This window comes from Oryzias latipes, chromosome 15 (assembly GCF_002234675.1).
Source record: "Oryzias latipes chromosome 15, ASM223467v1".
NCBI classification, from domain to species: domain Eukaryota; kingdom Metazoa; phylum Chordata; class Actinopteri; order Beloniformes; family Adrianichthyidae; genus Oryzias; species Oryzias latipes.
This window is the reverse complement of record NC_019873.2, coordinates 25,028,715-25,048,261: the sequence shown is the minus strand read 5'-3', so window position 1 is coordinate 25,048,261 and position 19,547 is coordinate 25,028,715. Positions and strand designations below refer to the sequence as shown.

The following is a 19,547-nucleotide window of genomic DNA, read 5'->3' as shown; positions in this document are numbered from 1 at the left end:
TATTGGATCTAAACAGATTTGTTCAGCAAATTCAATCAGCAAACCATAAGAATCCAACAAATTGTGGGTTATCTAACTCATGTTGAGGTTTCAACTCAGTGGCACTGTGGTAGAGTGCCCTTAGACTGCGAGTTTAAATCCATGGTCAAGTCTCACCAAAGACTCTGAAATGGGACCTAAAGCTTCCCGTCTTCAGCAATAAAGGGCCTATATCGTGCTAAATCAAGCTTTTAAGTTTATTAAAATGTTTATTCCTTACCAAAAACCTCCCCATTTCTGAGTATTCCATTTAAAAACTGTGCTCTGAGGACCAGCCCCTCCCAGTCCACAAAAATGAGCGGGTTCTCATATTCATACGTATAGAAGTGAGGAACAGCCCCTTCCAGGAAGAGACTGAGCTGTGTGTTTTTGTAGGTGAAAGGCAGACACGCTGCCGAGGCCGACTCTAGGATGATGTCATGAAGTGGGCGGCACCCACACCGAGCGGAAGGCGGAGCCTAAGAGATCAAGCCGTCTTACTTCAAGGTGAGAAAATGAGTTTCCAAATATAACTCATGTCTTACAGATTTCATATAAAATTTGTTCTGTAGTGTGCCAAAGATAAATTAAGTGAGTAATACCAATAAACACACTCAATTGGGCACATTATGCTTTTTTTGCCATTGTACTTTTAAATCATTACAGAGTTTTCTAACAAATTAATATTTGTATTTCACAAAGATGTCATGCCATACATAGCATTAGTAAGTGGAGCTAACAGCTAAAGCACTATATTTGTCTCTTTATAAATCATCACTAAGTGACACGCTTAAAGTGTTCCAAAAACTAGGTTTAATTTTTTCCCCAAATAAATAATATCATTTTTAAAACTGCACCTAAAATTTGTTTACTGATGTAAATCCTTTAATTGCGAATCATTTTCAAAAACAAGACAATTTCTGAACTTTTGTTTTGCTACTGTGAATAATTCTATTCTTAGAAAATAACCTTTAAGGCCTTGCTGGAGATTATTTCTCAGAGAACACAATGATATTGCAATTTAACAAAAAGGAAGTAATATGACAACTAATCAGTCTTATAATAAACATCATTATCTCCGTTCTCAACAATTTTCATTGAGGAAACAGTGGGTGTAAATTGAATTTTCAAATACTAATTGAAAGCACAGTAGGAGAGTAATAAGTGGCGCAGACCCATTTGAATGTGTTTAGAAAGAGATATGAGTTTTAGTGTCTCGGTTTGTTTTTCTTTTTTTCCTTCCAGTTTTACATGTACATACTTTAGTGGCAAACATACTGATACCAGGATTGAGGTGCAGGGCCACAGAGAATGGATTTCCTTTCAAGTAAGCTGAATTCTTATAACCCACCACTTATCTGTTTAATTTCCTGGGGGATTCTGGATTAATCATAGCAGTTTAATCCCTCCACACTGCATTAGAATCCTCCATCAAACTCTCACTGTAATGCGGGGTAGTAGTTTCTGGCGGAGTAATACAGTCAAAGTAATCCCTGCACTTTTTTCCCCAAGAAGTCCTCTGTGTAGGTCAGGATGATTGGCCTGCACTTCTCATTATAGTTGCTTTAAGTGCTCCAAATTGCCCAGATGTCTTTGAATAATCTGCAAAGTCAAGCTAAATAGTTAGCAAGTATGCCTGGACTATTTCTAATTTCACATAGAATGAGATTTTCCTGTTGTTAATTGAAACTCCCATGAGTCTGCCTTATTAGCAGTATTTGCTCTGACATTGTCAGACTCTTTAAAAGTATTTTAAAGGAGTGAAAAGGTGTTTAGCAGTCGCAGGAGCACCACTGGAAATTCACAGATCAATAGGAATTAACAGGAGTGAACTGCTGTTACATTCAGCCCCTGAAACAATGTCAAAAAAGTCAAAGTACATTCAAAGTAAACATGTCCAATGCCGAAATGCATCAAAATAACGTTTTTATGCTTTTTCGTACTCTAACAGAATCAACCCTGATTTTTCTTAGCGCTATACATCTGCAAATCTCACATAGGCATAAAAACCATTGATTATAACAATTAAGAATTTTGTTCATATAATAATATTGAAACACTAACTATATTAATATTAATGATTTATTTTAAAAAATTGTTTTATTATGTAAAGGTTTGATGGTCATTTAAGATTTTTTTAAGTAAACATTTCACTAAATGAAGTGTATTCTGATAATTTAATAGATAAAGTTTGGAGACTAAACTTTATGTCTTTGATGCATTGGCTCTCAAGTGCAAATCACATCAGAAATAAGAAAGAAATGTCCATTTTCTTGGTAATGGATCATGCATTTGAGAAACGGAGGCTTGGTATTGCGAGTCTGTGCAGTTGTTTACGTAGCCCAGCGTCTGGGCCAGACCGGCAGCCTCGCTTCTTCTTCTTCTCTCTCCTGATCCTTCATTGTTAGCTGGGTGGGATGACTGTCCACAGAGATCCGGGTAGTCTTACTACATCCTCTGGGATGTTGCTGCGCCGCAGAAAGTTCCTTGTTACCGGCGAGGTGTGCCCCAGGACAAGATCTATCAGGCACTACCGACTGTACGCAAAATCAGTGAAGGAAATATCCAGGAGTAGGCCAAATGAAATTGTAAATAACCTAAAAAACAAAAACAAAAAAAAAAACACCATCCTAGAGAGATAAAAGCTCCCGCACACGTGTCTGCGCTGCATCTTATGCAGCAACAAATCACTCAACACAAAACATAATAAAAAAGCAAAATAAAGAAAACAAGACATAATTCCAAAAACAAAACAAATTTCAAAATAAAATGAAACAAAATAAAGAGAAAAAATTTCAGAAAAACAGTAATTTCTAATCAAAATGAAATGTCAAAAAATGAAATAATGCAAGAAACTGGAAAAGGTAGGTTGAATGGGACATCCTTGATGATGATGACAACATTTGTTCACATTTTCCACCGAAAGTTGAAAAGGTCAAAACATCCCCCCAGTTTCCTTTTTCAAATCCAAACGTCATTATCCAGACAGTAATGTCCCATAGTACCAACTTTTCCAAGTTTCTTATTTTGTTTCAGTCTTTCAACTTTTCATTTTGATTTCTAGAAATTACTTTTGTTTTCCAGGAAGTTTTTTTTTTTTTTCATTTAGGTTTCTGGAGTTTTGCTTTTATTTCTAAAATCGAATGCTGTTTTTCCATCATTTGTGATCTTTAATATGTTTTTGAGTTGAGTGATTTGTTGATGGGATTTGCACTTCAGGGCCACCGTACCTTAGTATATATGTATTGTTAACCACTGTAATGACAATGTTTTCTGATGAATTTATGGCTTTATTTTATTCTTCTGGAGTTTATCCATTTTAGAATTTTTTGAAGAAGCAAAATGTTTTTGTTTTATCTTATTTAAAGCTTTCCTTACAGTATAAATGCATTCATTGTGCTGCACATTTTTCTGATAAATTAAACCAATCATGACTGTTTTATGGATCTTAACCTCCTCTCTTTATCAAACCCATGTTTCCATAAATCAGAAGCATTTTTTTCAGCATTTACAGTTTTACCAATTAACTTATTCACAAATGTCACAAAGGAAGGTTTTTATTTTTATTTTAATAAATTGACAAATGCATAAAACTTTTTTTTGTGCATTTTTTTACACTGACATACCTCATCAGCGTCAATCACAGAAGCTCCTTGAATGGCAGCAATAACTCACAAATTCAGAAAAATCTATAGCTTTCTGCTGCCAGTATCGGCATTTGTTTAATATTTTATGTGTATGTTCCTTTAATGCATTTCAGGAAAGAGTGATTTCTTTTTTTTTGACACAAAAGTGTATTGGTCCTCCTACATATCTTAATCCCACAGCCACATCTTGGTAATTAGGAGATCGACCTAAAAGCCATCTGGTCTTATCAGGCCCCCAGGACTGCCACCTGTTCAGCTATGAATTCCATTCATAGCTGAATGCATGCTCTCGTCTTCTTCTTTAACCTTGCACAAACAGCCAAAAGGGCATTTGATCCTCCAAACAATGTGATCCGGCAAGGGAAAAATAACTATTTTGTGAGCAAATTTCTTTCGGTCCTTGTCCTTTAGCTGACATAAGTCCCTCCATTTTTAAAAAGTGGGCATTTACAATTTATAACTTGATGTATGAATTGAGCTGTCATAAAAAAAGACTTTTTCCTGTTAAATGCTGCCTGTTTCATAGTGATTGTACAAATGTAGGATTTCCCAGTTCACACTTCTTAGGTTGTGAGGAGATAGCTCACCCTGTGAAAGTAATTGTACTGCAGCTTCTTTGACTGACTTTGACAGAAGAACACGGAGCTTTGCCAGACACTACAGCACTGACATTTGCCTCCTGTGAGAGAGAAAGGCGTGTACCATATCCCTTCTTCTCTAACTCTAAAGTACACATTTGTCCTGTAGGGAATTACTGTCTATCTTGACATTTAGACCTTGCTGCAGCCGTGAAAAAAACAGCAGCACTGACCACAAAAAGGGAAGGAAGGACAAGAAAACAGCAGGTGACGGAGTTAAGAACAAAACAAATTTGGAGCACATCTAGACCTTCCATATCCGAGTAACGCTGCACCAACCTATGCTATTTTATCAGAAGAATTAAAAAACAGATTTTTCTCCGAAAAAAAAAAAAAGGCATCACAAGAAAGGTTGTTCTTACTTTGTCTCCTTTGTTCCCGTTTGGCAGCACAGACACACCAGGAAGGCCTGAATCTCCCTGTGACAACAGTTAGTGTTAGATCAAAGACTGATCATACCTTTACAACAGGTAATCATGCACTTGCAGGATGTTACATGCAAGGGTTTTTCATTGTCTTTCTTTTGTTTCCTTCCTCTGCATGTGCTTCAAGTGCTGAGTGAAGACACCTGGTGGAGACCTGACGAGCTGTACAACCAGGCCCCAGAGCCAGCCACCAGGCCTGCATATAAGCTCCTGTTGGATCACTTGAAAGGAGAGCTCGTTCTGGATCACAAACAGATGAATGCGAACAGCTCTTTGTGTTGGAGCTTGTGGGAGGTTTGTGTACAGGTAAGACAGGGTACCCTGTACACCTCATGTTGCTTGCTTTCTGTTAGACACACTAGGTAAGTTGGTTGGTGCCACGTCTTGTATGTTTTATCACCACTTTATAGATAAGTCAGTGAGACTTTTGTTTTCTTGTTTTAGTTTTAGAGCTTTGATAGCCAGGCTGGGTTTTGTTCTATTTATTTCGTTTCCTTTGGCCCAACCTTAGTCCCTACCGCCCCTCCTCCTCGTTCAATAAAACCCTTAAAATTCTTACATTGTGTGCTTATGTTTCGTACACTCCAGCCCTATACCTGTACATTTGTGGACGTAACACAGGATCATTTAAAGAAGTGGATCTTAATATAATCATAGAATTAAAACGTTTTTTTTTGTTGATGGGAAGAAACTTATGTAAAATTTGGTAAATATCACAACTGTGGGTACAATTTTGCAAAAAAGGTATTTTTAAAATGTAAAGTAGTTGTGAGATATTTACAAGCCTTTTTTTGCCAGTTCAAGTAAAATCTAAAGTCTTATAACATATCATTTAAGCTTATTTTTACAAATGATTATCATATTACTTATACTATTTATGCAAAAAACACAAGTGTTAGTTATTGTTTATGCATTTACACAAATGAAACACACCAAAGAATTTAAGGAGCACTGTTTCTGCCACACTTAACAGTAAAATCCTAAAGGTGAAAATAAGAATAAATAAATCCAAATTGTGCACAAATCCTAAAGTTTAAGTCCAGGTCGCACATCCCTCCAGGTAAGACTCCTATATGAAATAAATCTAAAAAAACTTTTTTACATAAACTCAAGCGACCTTGTATTTCCTCCAGAATGCAAAAATTTGAATACTAATCAAATTATTGTTAAAATCTCTGTTCATTACTAGGATAAATTAAAAACAAATTACCTGATGCTGTAAAATAATGTTTAGTTGAACTCATATTTATATTCCGGCTAAGATTAGTAAGTAGGTAATGTAGACCAGTAATAAAATTGCCTTTGTAGATTTACATTGTACAACATTTTTGGCTGAAGTATATTTGCTGCAGCAGATGTAGCAAAGAGGGCCTTAGTTTTTAAAAGTGTGTGCCTTTCTAAAGAGTAAAAACCAAATTTATAGATACAATAAAATGCTATCTTCTCCTTATTTTTAAAAATTGTACCCATGTCAAAATAGCAAAAGTTCAGTTATATATATCATAAAAGTCATAACAAATATGACATCAATGCAAAGGGACCAGTCTGCGATATGCCTCGCCTTCACGCAACAGTAGCCGAGACGAGCTCCGTGACCGCGAAAGGGACAAAGCGGGTTAAAAAATGACTGGATGGATGGATAAATACAAAGGAATGTTGAATTTTTCTAGGGGTCGAAACAAGACTTTGCAACTCTTATTAAATTCTGGTCAATAAGAAAACCAGCTTGACCGGCTCTTTTAGTGATGGAGGTTGCAGACCCCTGCTTTAGTGCGAGACAAATCTAAACTTTAAGCTAAAGTCCACATCTCGGTTAGTTGTCTTACAAAGTCCTAACATAATGACAAAAGAAACCTTTATCGTATCTGTACTTTGTTCAAAATAAACATTGTCAGCAAAAGATGTATATTTCTAAAGTTCTGGCAGAAATAATCTACAGTCCCAAAAATGTTTGCCTTTTTTAGTTTGCTTTACAAGCCTTTTTTTGTTCTCCAAGTAACAACTAACAAGTTGAAAATAGGGTTGCTCGTTGAGGAATCAGCTCTGGTACAGTTCAGTTTCAATGGCCATTACAAGTACTCAATTATGGACTTTTGTTGGGGGAAATTGCTTACCTTTTCATCTGGACAGGGACATCTGTCCATCGACTGTGAGGCTGGCTGAGACAGCATCAGGGGAATCTGGGCTGTAACCGGGGGAGGGGACGTCCCATTAAATGACCTCTTCATCCCACACTGGATCAATACAGAAATGTCAGCGTTTAGACACCATCCTACATCCTTTATGCGTTGAAATAAAATTCCAGTATATAGTTTCCTGTAGTTTAGTTGAGTTACTCTAATACATCAGTGTGTTTTCTAGCTAAGAAAGCCCAACTTGGAAACGGGTGAAAAGTCAGTTTTGAACTTTTGTGATTTTCCTGGCAGTCATTTTAAGCATCCATATGTTTGTGGTCTAAGGTCATCTAGTCAATTTGGATTACTGTTACATTACTTCACATGGATTTTTGTGTGATATGAGAACTCTTCAATTAAGCCTCTGTAGAGGGGTAAGTGTACATTTTGGATTAAACCAAAATAATTCTAATCATTTCACATGTTAAAGGCATTTTAAAATATGTTGCTAAAGAAAAGTAAAACTTGTAAAGCAGCAAATACAAATGTCATTCTTATTATTTTAATGTGGTTTGAAAAAATATACTTAAAATCATGCGTCAGTTATACCTTAGATTCTATGAGTTCACAGCAGTTTTCCATTTCAGCCATATAGGGGTCACAGTACAGCAGAATCTGCTTCATTTCAATCTGTTGAAAAGAGCATCTGTTAATGGACATTTGCTGCATATTGCATTGGGGTCGTTAACTAGACAAGGCCCTCTTTTCACTGATAAATATCTCCACTTCTGTAATGAAGTACAATTTGTCCATTTGTCACTTGCTACAGCTTCAAATTAGTCCTCCTTGCCTGCTAAATGGCCTCCCACTGATACTGTTCACTGAGGAAATGGGGTAAAAAGTTACCTGTCAATCTGAAGTAATAAGTTTACATTTTTGACACGTGTAACCAGATGACATGGCTGACCTCATGCTTTTCAAGCAGCTCAGGGCTTGTTGAGTACACAGGAAAGGATTGTGTTACAATAAAAAAAAAAATCACACACTGGAAAATCATTGGATGACGTAAGGCCTTTGTCATATCTGCCATTAAGGGTGGATGCGGGCTGTCTGCAGGTGAAAAGTAGCCAAACCTCTACAGACACACAGGTGGCTCGCACTAAATATCAAGATCTTAGACAACTCTGTGAGCCCATAGAGTAAAAATATTCATTCACACTTTTTCCTACGGCCATGCTCTGGGCAACAGGTCCAAGCAAACACGTAAACAACAGGGAAAAGTAATCAAGGGTGAAGTAAGGGTAAGTGGGTGAGACACGGACGTGTCAAATGGATGTTTGGATTTTTTAAGCCACCTCCAAATCTTGCTACTACGCTTTTACGTTATATAAATGAGGAAATTAGACAGAGTGTAGACACTTGCATATCTCCTACATGCAAAATTTGCCTGCAGTCAGTAAGGGGCCAATACACGTGCCTTACTAAAGACTAAAATGTGACCCCCTCCTCTCTACGGCCTTCCATGGGCCCAGACAACCTAAAACCCCACAGCACCCCTACACGTGACTAAGGCTTAACATATTATAGCATTATTAAACAATAAAATCAATTAAAAAAATAACACAATTTTTCTGCAAGGTTATATGAAACATACATCAACAGGTCGTCCGTCTTCTATTCGAGTAGTGATGAGCGTGCGCCCGCTGGAGTCCATGCTGATCCTCTCTTCAATCAGTCTCCTCTCTGTAAGCTTGCAGTCTACGTAAACCGAGACGATGTTGCTCTGCAGAGAAATGCCCAACCTGTGCCACTGGCGATCAAAGAGAGCATGCAAGTCCCGGCTCTTAAACGTGTAGCGGAGGGTGTTCTTCTGCAGGTCCTGGAAGGACAGCTCCACCACTTTCTTACCACCATCAACCACAACAGAAACCTGAGGAGCAAAGATAGCTTTGAAGGGAACATTTTGATCAAAAAAGGATGATGTTTATGGAAACATCATTCAAACAAGCTGTACCTGACTGTCTCCTGATTGGTCAAATATCTGCCAAAAGTACCAGCGGTCTTTTTTCGTAGTTCTTCTCACCCGCATCACAGCAGCAAGGGAGTACTCACTTGGAAGCTCATTTGGAAAAATTTGTCTACATGTAAAAAAACACATAGGTTTTAGCAAGACATGACTTAAAACATTTTCTGTTCAAAAATAAATGTTAGTTTTCAGTGTTGAGTAAAAATGTATTTGAAGCTTTTCAGGAGTTAAGTAATGAACCAGCTAATCAACTCCACTGATCAATAAAACATTTTAGTATCCTCTTTCTGCAGAGAAGTTCCTATAAATAAACCTGACAAACCCGAATCCATCCAGTGTGATGGAGCTTTCCTGTCATTCCCATAATGAAAGCTAATAATTTATCGAAAGTCACAAAACCAATCTTTCACCTCATAAAGATTACATGCGCTACAGTTATAGGGTTATAAATGCATTGTGCAAGGCAGCTATTGCTTTATGTCTATGACCTTAGCTGCAGAGTTAAAAGTTAGTCTAGAGGCAGGAAAATACACACAAAAACAAAAATATTTAAAATTTTAAAAGGAGATTTATTTTGCAAAACTGATCCACATATTTCTTTTTTGATGAATTGCAAAACAATAAGGAGCTAGTAAACACTGTACCCTGCAAATACTAAAATGACATAACCCCAGCTTCCAATTTACATTAACAAGTAGAAATAATGGACAAACATAAACATAATAAATCACGATCAGCAAAGAGAATAGTAAAGCATATAGAAGGTCATTGGAAAGGCAGAGCACAACCAGGGGGGAGAAAGAGACAGACAGCTTCCTCAGATGGAAATTAGTTTTTACTCCAATACATCATCTCCTATTCTCTCAGAGCTTCTCTTATAGTTCTACAGGACTGCTGGAGATTTTAGTGTACGTGGTACATGACAAAGATGACAAATACACCAAGTTAAAGCTCCCAAAAATCAAATGCTTCTATGAGAGGTCACGGACTGGGAAGGCTGCTTGAGGCTGAAGCACTATTTCAGCGGCAATTCATTATTAAAAGTAGCAAAGCAATCCATTATTAAAAATGAAATAGGAAATAAGTCAGCAAAACATTTAAGACTGACAAAAGAGGGGTGTTTCTACTGGAAGTGCTAAGTGTAATCATAGGCAAGAGTAGGAATAAAATATTCTGAAAAGAATTTGCCCCACAAAACTCAATGTAACACATTAATTCAGGTATAATGAAAGCAGATTACTCAGCAGAATACACAAAATAATGGTTTTCTTTTCAGGTCATGGAGTTCCAATCTCATCTTTCCAAAGTACCTAACTGAGATTACTCTTGTTTCAAAATATGGGCTCTTTGCAGAGTGGCACTCTTGATCTGGGAGGACCCAGGGGGTTAAAGTTCTTGACATTGTGTTGACTGCTCTGAGTGTCGAAGTGACAAAAGCAAGAGCCCAAAGTCACTGGGCTTAAACACTGTCTGATTGTCTTCAGAAATGCTACTCTGCATGCTCAAGTGGGTATTAATGAATGAATGACAAGGATGGTCATTCATACCATGCAACAGTGCCAAAACAGCTTTTATAATAAGTGCATTTCTGCCAGCTCTGACTCTTACAAGCCCCCATTTAAAAGTGATAAATTTGCCCTGGCAAAAACGCTTTCCACAAAATGTAATTGCCCCTTGTATTACATAGAGAAATAAAGTTTTATTTCAACTCGAGTCACTTGATAATTGTTCGCCAGAAGGTTAAACTGTATAGGGGTAAGATGCCAAACTACCTACATCAAGCAAAACAACCACAGTATTGCTTAACACCTAAAATTTAATTTATAATACCAATAATGACGTCCTCATTTGCAAAAAATAACCTAATGCTTCCTGAGAAGCACCTTTAACCATAACCAATGCCTTACCTTCTACAATAAAATAAGCAGGATTAATAGTTGACTGAAATGGAAGCAAAGTTAGCATGCTGATTGGAAGATGGTATTCTATAGAGTTTTGTAAACCTTAGTCTCATGCGTCAGTATGCAGGGTTGACCCGTACGGGTGCTATGAGTTTTTGAGTTGTCCTGCTCATGGAGAGTCATAGAGGAGCAGCTGCATCTTAAGGAGAGTGCAGGTGTGCCCTACAGTTCGCTTGAGGCTCATGCAGCCATCCTTAGCCTTAGTCACAACTGCCATTATGGGTGGATACGGGGTGTCTGAGGAAGGAAAATGGGTAACATAGGGCACATAGGTGGCGTGCAGGAAATGTTAGGGTTATGGACAACCCAGTGAGCCCATACAGTGAAAATGTTTGTGCAGATTTTTTCCTACAAACATTCTGAGGTTGTAAGGTTGTAGTGAACACTTAAGCAGCACATAAAGGTACATACATGTAAGAGGGAAGTAGGTAAGACACACTGTGCATGGGGGCCGTTAGTGCTGTTCAAGGGAAAGGTGCTTGCTCTTTGTGTGGCCATTGCACACGACTTGGTTGCTAGATATTAGGAATACGGCAATCAGATCATAGTTTGTGTAGTCATCCTACAGGCATTTAACAGGCTCTTAGGTATTATGTCCACATCTGTGCATAAAGCAATTTGTATGCATAAGTAAGGACCCAGTGCGCACACCTCACTTATAGCTAGAGTATGGCGTAAGGACAGCATCACCCGTACATCATAGCTGCATGCAATTTTCACTATCCTTACAAACACTTCACAGTACACTTACCACACCCACAACAATCACATGTCTCATTTCCATTCCATTAAAGTGGTTGCAACAGTCACAAGGGAACTGCAAGACACACCTGAACTCCATTTCAGATGTGGACGCACCTGTCTACAATCCTCTGAGCCAGAAATGCCTGAAAGCCCACAGCACCCATACGAGTCAACCCCTTGTACGGGTGCATGTGACCAAGTCTTAACATACATTTGCAAGGATAATGTAAGTTAGACACATTGTACAAGTGAAGCTGTCGTAAGGTGTTCTTACACCACACTCTGGTCATTAGTAAGGTGCAAGTACTGGCTCCTTACTAACTGTGTGGAAATGCCGCACACATGGGCCCGTAGGATGCTTGTTGGATGCCCGCACAAACTATCCTCTGATTGTCTAACGTCTTCATTTCTAACAGTCGGCCTGCTCACTTATCTCTTGAATAGCGCCTGCAGGCCCCTTGTGCAGTGTGAAAAGTTTGGGGGGGTTATTGGAAAAAAGGGAAAAATCAGTACGACATCTGTGTCTCACCTACTTCACAGTTAATTACCCGGGTTGTAAGTGTTTGCTACAACCTGTCACCCGCAGCATGCTCGTAGAAAAAAACCTGCATAAACATTTTTGCTCTAAGGGCTCATCAAGCGGTCTACAAATTTGATATGTCCTGTGCACCACCTGCAGACAAATGTACAGGTTTTCCCATTTTTTTTCCCCCGTATACAGCCCCTATCCACCCGTGAGAGCAATTGTGGCTGTGGCTTTAAGAAGAGAGAGGGAACTTGAACTGCAAAAACAATTTCATTTCAAATTCAGGCCATGTTGGTTCACAACACTATGATCCTCAATGAATGCTCAGACAGACCAACGGGAAATTGACCATGTCATTGAATAACACTTACAGAATCATAAAACATGCAGCTCTCCGACGATGATTACTCATTTTCAACCAAAATGTGGAATAAATGCTAATGACATCGTTTTATGACAGGAACTAATCCAAACCAAATGCACAACACGTCCCGAACTGGCATTTGACTAATAGAGACTTTTCATGCTTTTTGTAGGGTTATTTATTCTACACACGTTTCTTCAAAACTAGAAAATAAAAATCACAATAGGAAACCCTACAACAACAAATTAAAAGAAACAAGCGGCTGGTGAAAAAAACAAAACAAAACAGTACACAAACCATCTCCACAGTAACTTTCTTTAGAATGCAGATTGGTTGTTGCTCTTGGTAACATAACCTTGTTGTGAGATCTGATTTCAGTAATGCTTTAGGTGAAGCAGAGGCGTCTTCATATTTAGGCCCACAGCACTCTTATATTCAAAATGGCTCATTATCAACTTTGTTACCTAAACCTGTGCAGGTCATGTGATTGCAAAGTCACAAGCCATCCACCCCTTTTTCTTCACATTACTTAAAAAGCACTTTTTGCTAAATGTGCAGTCACATGGTTGGACGGTTTTACTTTGATCTAGTCTGCCCAGACAAAACTGGTGAGACATCATTTGGTTTCCTCATATCCAAGTTTCCAGACCTAACCTGTCTCACCACTAGCTTTTAAAAAGTAAAAGGCGTCTTTCCTGGCAACCAAACTGTTATACTTTTCTCTGAGCACGGCACATACTGACCTAAGGGTGAATTCAGTGGGAAGCCCACTCCTGGGAAGATTGGCAACTGAATGTTTTCCACGTGTGATTAATGTTTTTCCCTGTAGAATGATGGAGTCTAAATTGTTTGGGAATGGCCTTATGACCTTTCCTAGATTGATGGCGAGAAACAATTGCTTTCCAAAAAACTGTGCTGCCTGTTTCAGTGTTTGATTTTCTCCCAAAACACATCAACAGACTGCTAAAACTTGCCCGCACAGAGGTGCATCTGTCGGTTATCAATTGAACACCTGTAGCTCTCAATTACAGTTAGAAAAGTAAAGTTTTGCCAATTTACTCTGGATACGTTTTATTGCATATGAAAATTTTCAAAACCCAAGGGTTTTAAAGAAAGTGCATTTCCCCTTTTCTCATTACAAAACATACCGCAAAAGTCTAGAGATTAAAGGCCATAGAATGAAACTCCTAAAATAAAATATGGGCAAGCTTAACAGTGCACTTAAGCAAATGTAATCCTTATAAATAAATAAGAGGATGCACTGTCTGAGCATACGAAGAATTACAGGGCATAAAAGCTGCAAATGAATAAAAAACAGTTGAACGAATAAACCGCTGATTTGATAACATGGTTGAAACCACATTTTTAAGCTCTGTGGTTTTATTCTACATAAATGGCGACTCATTTTTCATTTTAGGCAGTGGAATGCATTTGGAATTGGAGAATACTTTGCAGATGACTGATGGCAGTGGGCTTATGTCACAACAAAAATGCAAACTTATTTTTTTAATCAAAAATATTACTTCCGTATAATACTTCTGTTTTTAAAGCTTGGAAAAAGATATCAGTTTTACCTTGTACTCCTTTTGCTTTTCCAGAAACATCAATTGTCTTTTAAAAAGTATGTCACAAGTGTTTCCACAAAGGAAAAAAAAAAAGAGTTTCACTGTAATTTGTTGTAATTTAGGACAGCTTTTCTACTGCATAGTGGTCTGTTGTAAGCATTGGTTACATCTATTCCAACACATTAATGCTTATTCAGCACTAAATATGCATGTTTGATGTCTAAAATGAAATTGTGAATTATCAGCGTTGGTTTAGGCTTTTTTCCCTTGTGGCACAGTTTTATGTACTTTATCCTCTTCAGACTTGGCATCCACATGCGTGTATATCACATTTTGGGCTATATTACCTCAGTGGCTACTTCTGCTTAACTGGGACCCTGTGACTAGGTGTGAAGAGGGTTAGCTCAAACGTTAGCTCGGGTCTTTAGGAGGTTAAGGAAACATTTCCAAGTGTTTTAGAGTAATGTGGCTAAAAATGTCATGATTCAACAATTCTGTGATACAAGTAAAACTTTTTGGAATAAACTATAACTTTTTGATTGCTGAAATCGAATCTAGTTTATTTTTTGCATTTTGCAGTTTGTTAACACATCTCTAGTTTTCTTTATATCCATTATGGCAAAATCATTACTGTTTTCACATTTGATACCAAGACATCTGAACGAGTACAGCTCGTAAACAGTTTGGAGTGTTGATATTTAAAAAAGCTGCAGTCTGGTCTGGTCTTCTTTCTCTCAAATGACAGAATAAGGTAAACCAAATTAGCCCCTGTACTTTATTTGCCTAAAAATACCAAATACATTCACACAATTTAAATAAAATCAATAATAATAAATGTCAGAGACAGATCTTTCCAGTTCTAAATGTAAATACAAAATGAAATACAAGTATGAAACATGAGAAGTAAACAGAGAAAGACTACACACACTTCTTAAAAACATTTAAAAAAAACAATTGTAAACAAAAATTATCCATTGTTCAAACATAAACATGATAGATTTTGTCTGACAATCTGTCACCTTGCATAAATGTTATGCAAGTGTGTCATACAAGATGAATGGGCCATTACATGCATTGTGCAAAGGAGTTGACAGATTATCATCCAGATCTGGAGAAGAAAGCATCACAAGGCTCCAGATCCAGCCAGTAAAGTGAGCAACACTTTAGTGATTGTGGCAGGGGCAGAGGTGCCTCTTGCTTCGTGCAACTGCTCTCGCCTCCACTTCTCAGCTGACATACAAGATCACCTGTCAAAGTACTTAGATAATTGGATATGAGCGGGATCACAGGGCTGCCACTATAACCAATGACACTGTCTGCAGCGTCACTGAAAACCAACATCCTCTTGTATTATGGACCCAGACTGAGAGAAGAGCTCCAGTGTGAATGTATTTTCAGCTGGTTTTAGCTGACAGAAGTGAGGCCCAGTCTCACAGATCATCTTACGCAAAACTCATTCAGTGACAGAGCGGCTGTAAATGTTTACAGTTGCGTGTAAAAATACTAAAAGCGTCCTGTCCTTTTGGTAGAAGGAAAAAAATGTTTCTTTCACTAACATGACCTAATGACTCATCTGAGCGTATGTTGAACTTCACAGGTTCATCAGCGCCAGAGGCTTTTTGTAATGCAGGGATGAAATGAAACATAAAAGTGCATAAGGCCGTCTTAATCATGGCGGGGTCACACAAACACTCTGCCAGTTGACTGGGGATTAAAGATACTCAGTAAATGACACTTCAGTGTGCCATTCACGTAGTTATTTTAATATTCTTGTCATATTACACACACTCATTCAATTACTTCCATATCTTCCCCTAAGGAAATTTCTAGAATAAATGTCATGTATTAATTCTGTTTAAATCTTATTTTCCAGCTCACCTCACTGCTTGTCCATATTAGCTAAAACAAACTGAATAATTGCTCTGAGGAGAGTACATCCGAGTTGCCCCCATTTAACCTTTTTATACATTTTTTTTATTTTGATCCCCCTGGGAGTCTGACGTGACGGTTAGTTTTTATAACTTTTTGCCATCTTCATCCAGTGTATGTCAATGAAAACAAGTCTTACTCAAGTTTCAAATTTAAAATTAGGAACTGCTTACTTTGTCGGCTTAATAAGTGGAGCGCTTCCCAATCGAAACGATGGCATGTCCTCCAGGACGGTTCCCTTACGATCCAGAAACTTTTCTGTTAGATCAAATCCTGCCGATGTCACAACAGTGAGATTAAGTTCAAGTTGATTTAATAATAGAGCAAAATCGGTCTTGCATGTTTGGCACGTACCTGTAATATCCAGAGGACGGTCCAGGACATCCGAAAACCTGTAGTCCTCCACACTCAGAGGGGGACATGATCCATCTAAAATTTGTTTTTTAAATATACTTTTGATCACTAAAGTAATATAGCTAATTAAATGAAATAAAAAAAGATATTTTCCTACATTAAATCTAATTCTGATAACTTTGGTGTTCGTCAATTTCTTTTATTTTTTTTGTCCTTTCAAGGTTTAATACTTTTATAAATGTCAAAGATAATACAGCGGTCTTAATAAAAAAAAATCCTCTTTTTTTCTTTTTCTTTTTTTAAAACTACTACATAAAACAAATAACAACATACCTGCTCGTTCACTCACTGCCATTTCCAAAGTGCGAGAAACACATGTTGCAATCCAGATGAAAGGAGCCCATCTCAAGAAGTAAGAAACCATGACTCTGGTGCCGGATTGTCATTCACCTCAAAACCTGAGTGCAAATTAATGATGAAAAGAAATATCATGTTCAAGCAGATATTTTCCAACTCACATAATTGACACTTTGATGGGATTTTTAAAAGTTGTAAAGATTTTTTTAAATGTGTTTCAATGTTACAAAGCTGTAAAAAAAAATACATTTAAACTGTAAGAGAAAGAATGTAAAAAAAAAAAAAGAATCCAACCGATTACAGTCTATGATTTTTTTAAATCATTTATTGGAACAAAGGTGCAGAAAATAAGTAATAGGCTTTGTTTCATCATTAATGTTTTCACTGATGGAAGGAGATTTTAACCAAAATCTCACCATACAACACATGCCTCCCACTCATGTTGTCTTTAAAACAGAGCAGTCCCCTTTGCCAAAAAACAGCCCCAAAGCATGATGCTTCTACCCCCATGCTTTACAGTGGGTGTGTGTTTTTAGGATGCTTTCCCTCTCCAAACATGGCAAAGAGTTCCATTTTGATCTCATTTGAACATATAACGTTCTTCAGATCCTCCTCCAGATCACTTAGATGGTCTCTGGAGAACTTTAGATGGCCCTAAATAGGCTTTTGCTTTAGGCAGGGGGGCCTCTTGAGGTCTGTGAGGGATGAAGCTTGCTTCTGTGTGCTAAATACACTTCTTTACACCATTATACAAATAAAGACAAATGTCAAAGAGCTGGACAACTTGAGTATTGTAGATGCAGTGGTCAGCCGAGGAAACTTAGTGTGGCAGAGTGAAAGACATATTAAGTGTATTACCCATGGAAATGTAAAGATGTCCAACAGTGCCATCAGCTCAGAACTGGCAGAAACCAGAAGGAATACAGGTACATCCTTCTCTTGTCTGGAGAAGTCTGACTAGAAGTGATCTTCATGGAAGAGGTGAGCCAAAAAGCCAAACTTCTGAAGTGGAAATAAGGCCAAGCGACTCAAGTATCCATAAGCATTTGAACATAGGAACTGGGGTGCAGAAAAATGGCAGCTATTTGGGTGTAGCAGAAGGCAGTTTGTTGAAGGGCTGGAGGGTGGTACTGAAAGTGATGGTATGGCCCCCAAAGAGCCTTGATCTAAACATCATCAAGTATATCTAGGATTAAATGAAGAGACAAAAAGATCTCTTCAAAATGTTTGAAAGAACTTCCTAGCAAAGTTCCTTCAAAAAGTGTGTAGAGGTGTACATATAAGTCAATGCGAAAAGTGGTCACATCAAATATTAATTTGACTTAGATTTATCTGTTGTTCTTTGAATATATTTTATTTATTGATTAAATGAAATGAGTAACCCTCACATCTTTAAAAGCATTGTTCTTCTTCACTACTGAATTTGTTTTCACACCTCCTCAAAAATGTTTACAGACCATTACATACAGTATATATGTATATGTTTGCCTTGGTAATTACCACATTAGTTAATGTGGTAATTTTTTTAATGCACTTAAACACATTTCTATGCCTTTACCATAATTACCCTTCTTTTTTTAGTTAAAACTGAGACCTCATTTTTCATGTTTAATAGGATTGTTTGCAGCTTGTGACTCCATAAAAACTGCAATCCCAAGGAAGTCCCACTGCAATCTTAGTATTTTTAAAAACAAAAGGTCTTTTATCCAAATAAGCTACACCTGTATTTTGGAAAGTCATTAGGGCAATTAGGCTCCAGATTCACACTTATGGAAAACTTGATTTAAACACAATGCGCCTGGCTATTTAAATGTTCACGTTTGACAATGATAGAAGTCTGTTTAGTAACAAACAATAAACAAACTTAAATTGAAATAGAAGTTTTAGACAAAGGACAAATATTATGCTTAGCTATAAATTTTTGATTACCAACAGTTATTGTTTAAAACATTGTTTATATAGCAGAATATTGTTCGACAGCCTTGACTTTCATAAAAAAACAGAGCTTTTACTTTCATCTGCGTCTACACCCTAAACCAGGGGTGGGCAAACTACGGCCCGGGGGCCATACCCAGCCCGTTAAACAATTTAATCTGTCCAGCCAAACTGGAATGATTATATTGATGATCCTTATTATCATCAATATTAATATTTCACTGTAATTCTGGTTTCTCCCTATAGATGACGCACTATCAATACATTGACTTTTGCTTAGGTGCAGAAAGTTATCTTGCAGAAATGTGGTGTAGGAAGATTTGTTGTTTCTCTGACGTTCACTCATTGTTCTGATCATTCCAGCACCCCAAGAACGCAGAATTTCTCCAAGTTTGGGTTTTTCCATGAGGGATATCAAGCCATTGCTGCACATGGCATTAAACTGAAAAATAATAATAATAATTGAAAAAAAACACTGAAAGAAAAACACCAAAATATTTTTGAATTAAATATATATATTAACTTTCAAACAAACGTAGAGCATGTTTTTGTTCCGATTTCATGTTATGTGTTTCTCTTAAGAGATGGATTACCAAAATCTGCTCCTGGTCTGGCCCTTCTGTCAAATAAAAAATCAAAAATACATGTTTGATGCACGTATGGCCCTTGAATGGATTGGTGGACCGTTTAGAGTTAGGGGGGGGGGGGGGGGGGTTGACTGGTCATTCAAATTGTTCAAGGATCAACTAGTTTCATGCAAGAAAGTCGAAGCTGTGATTTAATTTTATTTTATGTACATTTTCGCTCTCTCTGACAGGGACATTCATCACTCAACACAGGCTTATTGTGCTATTTCATGGTATAAAAACAGCACATTTGTGGGTTTTAGTCATTAAATAAGAAAAGAAATCAAATATTAAATATTAACACCTTTAAGTTCTGAC

General features: G+C 37.4%; 1 protein-coding gene across 3 annotated transcripts in view; it reads right to left on the bottom strand.

Moving 5' to 3' along the window:
• col19a1 (collagen type XIX alpha 1 chain) overlaps positions 1-19,547 on the bottom strand; it is a 116,314-nt gene that overhangs the window by 93,735 nt on the left and 3,032 nt on the right. For all 3 annotated transcript variants that reach the window (XM_011484563.3, XM_023963613.1, XM_023963614.1), the window contains exons 2-9: positions 16,645-16,769; positions 16,312-16,386; positions 16,131-16,230; positions 8,857-8,980; positions 8,497-8,772; positions 7,452-7,532; positions 6,843-6,962; positions 4,666-4,722 (exon numbers count right to left, since the gene is read on the bottom strand). In XM_011484563.3, the coding sequence (XP_011482865.1) occupies positions 4,666-4,722; positions 6,843-6,962; positions 7,452-7,532; positions 8,497-8,772; positions 8,857-8,980; positions 16,131-16,230; positions 16,312-16,386; positions 16,645-16,735 (924 nt within the window). In that variant the 5' untranslated portion in view covers positions 16,736-16,769. The remainder of the gene's footprint in view (positions 1-4,665; positions 4,723-6,842; positions 6,963-7,451; positions 7,533-8,496; positions 8,773-8,856; positions 8,981-16,130; positions 16,231-16,311; positions 16,387-16,644; positions 16,770-19,547) is intronic.